Consider the following 7,500-nt stretch of genomic DNA (forward strand, 5'->3'; position numbering starts at 1 on the left):
GTATGTGATGTTCAATCTCTGTATTCTTGGTGCACCGTAAAATATTTAGCTCAATAATATTGGATAAGGTCCAGAATTGCTTATACAGCCATCAGGGGCATGCCCTAGAGTATATACTGTTTTAATGTTGTGTTATAGTGGCCTATATAAGACAGGAGGCAGGAAAATGAGTGTTTGTATTAAAAATGGCTTGGTGCTGTGAGCATTAAGTGTTGCAGTGGCAAGTTCTACATATTACATTAATAAGAATGAATGGGCTCCCTCAGCTCACGTCTCCTGTGCATTGCTGCAGTCAGCAAATGAACAATTAACGTTCAGTTACTCAAAGGCTTTAATGGGCTATGAAGGGTCTGCAAACCCTGATAATGCAGTTAATGTACAAAAGGCAGTTTACCTCAGACTGCCTAATAATGTGAAATTTACAAAAATAAAATGAAATTGTAATTTAATTCCAATAATGACATAATGCATTTAAATGTTTATTCCATTAATACTAAGGCAAGCAGGAAAATAAATGTCAATTGCAAAACGTTAGATCTGATTTCAGACTGGGTTTAATCCATTTTACTGGAAATTAGCCAAAAGATATCAGTGGTCATAGTGGTTCCTATATGTACTTTTACTGCAGCTGGATTAAAAATGTGCTTTAGAATAACTCTTTAATTTGCAGCAGTACAGAAAAAGATGAGTTAGTGATCAGATAAAGAAATTGTGATGATTAATATATTCTGGATGGTTACTGCAAAGAAGGTTCTTATCCCACAAGTTACTACATGCTTTCATTTTCACAACAAGAATTGGATTGACTGAACATAAAATACAGTGCTTTTTTACTGTTAACTGAACATAAAATACAATCTATTTATATTTTCTGAATATCAAAATAATATATAATTTGGCAACTTAAAGCTTGCTAAAATAATTAATTTTCCTTTTAATTGACTTATGAAGATTTTTTTAGAATTAAAATCAACCTCAAGATTACTGTCTATGAACCATTTAACTGTCATTTTAATATGCTACTTAACATTTAAACAAAGCACTCATGAGCCTGCTGACAGTTAATTGATGTAGTGGTGGCACTTTATGAGACAATATATCTCCAACAGGGGAAAACTATAAAAAATGATGAGAAATATAATAATTTTTAAATCCTGCTGCATAGAGATGTTTTATCTGAGAGGAATTTTAAAAGGGTGCTGGTTTTAATTCTAAGACAGTATTTAATATGAAGGTCAGAAATAAATTCACAGCATTTAGATAACACATTAAAAGTGAAAGCAAAGGAATACATTGGTTTATATTTCATTTGCATTGGGGATAATAAAACTGATCTTAGTTGTCTTTTGGTACAATTATTTTCAGAAGGGATTTGAAGCCCTATAAATTTTACTTACATGTTAAATTCTGACGTAAAGCATGATGGTCTTATTTCTGAGCGAGATGGACACATGATTAATATGAAAATTAGGGAGATGCAAGTACCTGAACTAATAAGGTAGTCCTTATTCAGGCTGGACTACCTTCAGTAATTTCACCATTTTTCATGTGTCAACTCTGATGTGGGTTACTGAAAATACGCAGCTCTTGCTACTTGGGGATTTTAATGGTATTCAAGGATAAATCTCAAATGTAAAAGACCTGCAGGTTACATAGGAAGAATTCTTTTACAAAGAAAGCCAATGCTCTTTAATGAAGATAAAGACTGTCTTTATGCGTAATAATTATAGACATCTTTGGTCTTCCTAGGCTGTGTTCTGTATGCAGAATTATGGCGATGTTAACAAATATTACCGCCAGTAAATCTTTGTGTGGAGCGCTTTCTGCTCACAGCTTTACTATAAAGGATCACAGCAGAGATAAAAAGCTACAATCTTGCAATAAGCTGAAGGCAAATTCAGTTTTGAGCCCCAATTATGCTAACAAGAGAAAAATGTTTCCAAGCTTTTAAATTCCCATTTCATAACAAAAGAAAAATGGCTCAAATATAAAAACATGCCTATGTACTCTAGTCATGAAATGATTAGGTGTTTTGATATTTAAAGTCCTGCATTTTGTAGCTGTGATAAGTCTTATAAAAACAGTAAATCAGATCAGTGTTTGGTATCTGTTACAGTGAAATAAAGTAAAAGCAGCAATCTGTGTGTACAGGCAGACCATGCTATTTTTATTTTATTACATGAAGGTTTGTTGAAGATATGTTTTTAAAATTTTAGCTTTTCCATCACAATGCCTATTGTATGCTTAGGCTTAAGGAAGTCTGCTTAAAACACAATTGTAAACATTAAAACCTTTCATTCTTAATTTTGAAAAAAAAATGTTTGCGTTTTGTTTCTGAGATTAAACCAAACTAACAGTGTAATACAAACATACCATGAAATGAGATTTTGTTTACCAACTGCAGTGAAAGGCGTAGACACATTTTGTATGAAAAAGTCTCGACAGTACAGATGCATCCCCAAAATCTAAGACATCTGTGATTTTGAAATTGATGGTCCAAAAATAGAAAGAAAGAATTAGTGTTCACAAATATACAATTATAAATGGTTTGTTGTTTAAGAGGTAACAGCGATGTGCTTTCTAAAAGCAAACCACAACCACGCATTAACCGCAAACACCATCCCATCCCCCCTGCATTTTTTTTAAATGAGAAGACTCCATAGTAACAATTTATTTTGTTATAGTAAGAAATCTCTTCTTTGAATGAAGAAGAAAGGTAAAAGCAGATAATGACTTACAGACTGATGATTAATGTAAGTCTTGTTGAAGGATAGGTTAAGGTTTAAGAATGAGAATACACCTATGCGCCATTAATGTTTTTCATGAGACATCAGCTACATGTAGATCATGAGAACTGGCAATGTTGATAACTTTAAAAAGTGATTTATTAAAGTAACACTTATTTCCCTATAAACAAAATAACTTTCCCCCTTTCCACCGAACACATTGATTTTTTTTTCCTAACCACATTTGCTGGAAAAAGGGTGTTGTGTCTAGGAAATGTGTGGTAGGTTTGGGGTTTGGGAAATGTCTAAATGTTTTTTTTTAATTTTTTAAGGTGAACTTCTCTCCTTCACTCATGGCTCGACTTATTCTGGAGCGGCACCTCCAGGATCAGGAAGGTGCACTGTGTAAGTGCTGTGTTTTGTTTGACTTAATGCCTTGGACCTTGAAATGAATGCTTTTCCAGCGTTGAACTACACAATGTAACAACAGGCGTAATGAGAGCCAGACCCATGTTGGCACCTGAGGTAGATGAATGACAATTAAGCACTCTTTTCAAAAGACCACCCACCACTTAACTACTGTTTAGATCAATGCTATTTCATTTCACCAGTGTTGTTTATACCCCCTTCTCCTCTTTTAAGTTATTTTTTCTGAGAGAATAAAATTGTGTATAAATCTTAGAAATGAGATGTCTTGCTAAACATCTCAAAGCCAAATTTAAATAACAGACACATCCTTTGTGCTAAATGTTGTTTTCAGTCAGATTTGGACCTAGGTTTGTTGCTTGTTTGTTACCTTAAAGCTTTAAAATCCATCCCTTGTTTAGGCCACATTTATAATGCCTGACCATAATCGCAACCTTTCTTCTAATAACCTTTGCAACACATTAAGATTTTGCATTATCTTTATGTTTATTATATATTCTTAGCATTAGATTATATAATAAAGTAGTATTTATTGCATTAATGACAGCGATTGCAGTAGTTATTAAAAGTGATGTTTTCAGATGGTATCTCACCTTTAACAGTATCATTCCGAGGTACTAAATCACAAAAAGATACACTTTAATTATAATATCATGCTATATCACTGGATATAGATTTTGTTAAAATAAAAATGCATGAAAAAATAAACATCAACAAAAAAACGTTTAAATAGGCCAAGAATTGTGATATAGAGCACTTTTAGAGATATGTTCCTTCTTTACCCATGTACACTTACAAAGGACACCTCAATTTTAGAGCATAAAATGCAACAGGATCAAGAAACTGAAAATGATAGTGCTGCAGGAGGAGGTACAAACCTAAATTAATTTGCCACAGAAAAAATACATTTTGTTATTTTCCCTGTGTCAACTGCATGATTAAAACTGGCTGTTAAGTGAGCTCCGGGGACGTGCTTGTAAAAGATTTATGAGTAATATTCAATGTGATATTCAAAGTGAGTCATGAATATCCGAGTAATTGCTCTCAGTCCTAGCTGTTCTACTAGGCAGGAGTTTATCAACTGCCCCATAAATATTTGCCTAGTCTCATGTAAAAAAAAAAAGACAATTTCATCTTCCGCATTTTTATCACCCCGTGTGTGTTTACCTTTTGTGTCTGACAATGGAGTGTGGATGAGGCTTTGGACTGCAGCCTCTGCATAAATTCTCCCCTTCATTTTAATAGGAAAGGACAGAACCTGCTAAAAATACCGCTCAGTGGAACATAATTGTTTGTCTGTGTGATTTCCTTTTTTCCTCTCCCTTTTTTTTTACTTGAAATTTCAGCCAGTAATACATGATTTTGTGATCTGTGTTACCTTTTTGAATCATTCATCTGAATGAATTAAGTACTTCCCGTAGAAAAAAAAAAAATTCAATATCATTTCAATAGACATAGCCTCTAAAGTAACCTGCAGTGATGCTTCATGAGCAAATCACATGATGTCAGAATGGTACGGCTTCGATTTAATCAAGAAAGAGATTAAAGTGGATGTGTGTTATTTTCAACTTCGCCGCAGCACCGCCATTTGTCAAAGTCAACCTTCTGATTGCTTTGGACCCACTGCTATCCAGTTCTTGTCAAAATAGTAGTCTGGGCGCTGTGTAAAGCAGGTAGCCTTCCAGATGAAGCCGATTTGAAATACTGAAGGCATTAACCTACTGAGTGTTTGAATATACTTCAGATAGTCTCAAAACGCTGCACATTCATCCTAGCTACATATTGTTATGTGTAGTCAGCCCTATAATAATCGATCCAAGTACATTTTTTTTAAGGTTTGCCTGGCTAATTTTAGGCCATGCATTGACCGAATATTATATCTTTCTCAGCCAAAAGTGATGCTCATTATATTCAAGATATGGTCAACATTTGTGTAATGGGTTTTGATTTAAGTTAAATCATAATATAGTAATGTGAAAAAAAAAGTCAAATGTGGTTCAGGTCACTTTACATGATAAAAGTACCACAACATACGATTAATAAATATGAATATTGGTTAGTGTTCTTCAAATAGCTATTGCATGATATATTTGTTCACGTTTGAGCAGAAGTGTGTGCATTACTTCAGTTTTTATGCAAATTACATTTACATGGAAAGCTTAAAAGGGATATGGCTTGTATTGTTTTTTTTTCTTTTACAGTGCCCACCAATGTGAAATGGAAGCTAAATCTGTTTAGCAATAAACACTTGTAAATACTTGTTAGGTTTGGATAGACTTTTGTTAAATATGTGATCAACAGAAAGCTATGGATGAGAAACTAAAAGTTTTAGCTAGCTTTTTTGCTCACCTTTGCATATGTACATCTATATTTTAAAAAAGATTTCAGGAGGCAATCTGACACGCACACTCCAGTAGCTGTAAATATCACTGCTTTGTGTGTAGCCAGGGAATGCCAAAAAAAGATGAGCTGGTATTTCACTGTGCTGGCAGAAGCAGGGTTGTGTTAGAGTGACTACTATTCTGATACTTTTCTCCCTCTTCACAGCAGTGACCTGACTGGCCTTTGGCAATGAAATTCAGTACACATGGCTCCACAGTCAAATCATCAAATTTCCCTGTGTGTATATTAGAGTTTTGTAATGTGTTTCCATTATGAAACAATGCAAGGATAATTGTCTTTGGTGGCAATTAGCTAACAGGTTTGTTCAGTGCTATTGGCAGGAGCATCCATCATCCCTTCCCCAATCACACTTTTTGTCTGCTGTGGGCTGTGGGGATCAATAGAGTTCTATAGAAGGGACATTGCCCCATCTTCACAGGCTGCAACTTTTAGTTGGACACTGCTTGTATTTTTATTTTCTTCTTCTTCCCTTTAAAGTTAAGAGACAAAAAACGGTGTCTTGGGGATAGTGAAATATATGTACAGTCACTTTGACTGGATCAATGCAGGGGTTTAAATTGTTTTTTTCTCGTGTGTAAGAGCTATAGGAAATGGTACAGGCCTGATACAAGGCTTTTTGCCAGAGCATGTAAATAAATCAATACATTAAAAGCAGTTTCATTGTGTATTGAATATGATATCAACATCCTTAATATGCTTCAGCATGTCAAGAGAGTGTGAAATAGGAGGAGCTAGGATTAGCAGGCTGAAGGGTAGTTTGTATTGTTGATAATTGTATTTTTCATACTTTTTTTCAATTTATATTATTATAGAAAAGTATACAGAACAGTTATTTCTTCTGTTAATGTAACTTTTATAGAGACAATAAATAATGTTACTAAATACTATTTTATACCTTATTTGTAAAGGAGATTCAAATACAAGCATCTTTAAAATAAATTATTAAAGAAGAAGTTGGGAATGACTGCGGGGATGCTTTTGTTGGATTTAGTGTAGCACACCTCGAAATGTGTTTAAGAAGGTGATGTGAAGTCCATTACATTATGATAAAACTGTCAAAAAGATGATTGGGTACTCCTACAAATTGTACAGAGATCAATAAAACCAATATGCCTTGGCGTGGGAATTTAAGGATCTCTTTTTCTCCTTGTCTTGACCTTGTCTTATGTGGTTAAAAGTGTTGTCCAAGGATTTGGAAGGGCCCAGTCTCTGAGATCTATCCAGACTGTGTAAAGGGGGTACTTAAGAGGTCTGTGTTTCTTTGAACTAAAGATTTAGATACAATTTCTTTGAAGAGGTCAAAAAAACCTCTTTGTGATTTTTTTGCCTTACACTGGATTAAATCCTTACTGCACATTTTCTAATAACAAAAGGCCTTGAGGAGCTTATTTTCTTCGCCCAATACTAATGTATGTTGGAGCCCTTTACTGGTTAAAACAACATATTACAGTATATAGCATGAATGGCAAGTGCGCAAGCTATAAAGGCTCTTAGTTTTTGCACTATATGTTACTAATTATTACAGTGCTAATGATTATTGAGTCAATTCCTTTTAAATGTATTGATCATGAAGTAGTTTGCTTCTTATGCATGGAGTACAATCAAGGAATGCAGTGCAATCAAGTGTCATTGAGAGAATTTCTTACAACACTGTGACACTGTCGTCAGCTTGGCACTCCGTGACAGTGTCTGGGAGAGCTGTGTCTGGTCCCTGCGAGATGGCAGACTGGGGAAGAGTATACAAAGTGGTGCTTTTTTGTTTTTGAATAATGAGACTGGGAGCAGTTCATTAGCTGCTGAAGGGGAAAAAAAAGAAGCGAAATAAGCAGCGTTGCACCTTGCTTGACAAGTATACTAATTACTCTCCTTCACATGGTGCTAAAGGCACACTCTGTGCAGTTTAATGATCAGACCAGAGAAAGCTTTAGAAAACCCAGGCTTTGTC

At 34.6% G+C, this 7,500-nt stretch overlaps 1 protein-coding gene across 2 annotated transcripts in view; it reads left to right on the forward strand.

Annotated features, from left to right (window-relative positions):
- The window catches only part of cdin1 (CDAN1 interacting nuclease 1), a 70,222-nt gene that overhangs the window by 16,750 nt on the left and 45,972 nt on the right, over positions 1 to 7,500 (forward strand). For both annotated transcript variants that reach the window (XM_006632497.3, XM_015350679.2), the window contains one exon: positions 3,059 to 3,131. In XM_006632497.3, the coding sequence (XP_006632560.1) occupies positions 3,059 to 3,131 (73 nt within the window). The remainder of the gene's footprint in view (positions 1 to 3,058; positions 3,132 to 7,500) is intronic.

The sequence above is a fragment of the Lepisosteus oculatus genome, chromosome 8, assembly GCF_040954835.1.
Source record: "Lepisosteus oculatus isolate fLepOcu1 chromosome 8, fLepOcu1.hap2, whole genome shotgun sequence".
In the NCBI taxonomy this organism is placed as follows: domain Eukaryota; kingdom Metazoa; phylum Chordata; class Actinopteri; order Semionotiformes; family Lepisosteidae; genus Lepisosteus; species Lepisosteus oculatus.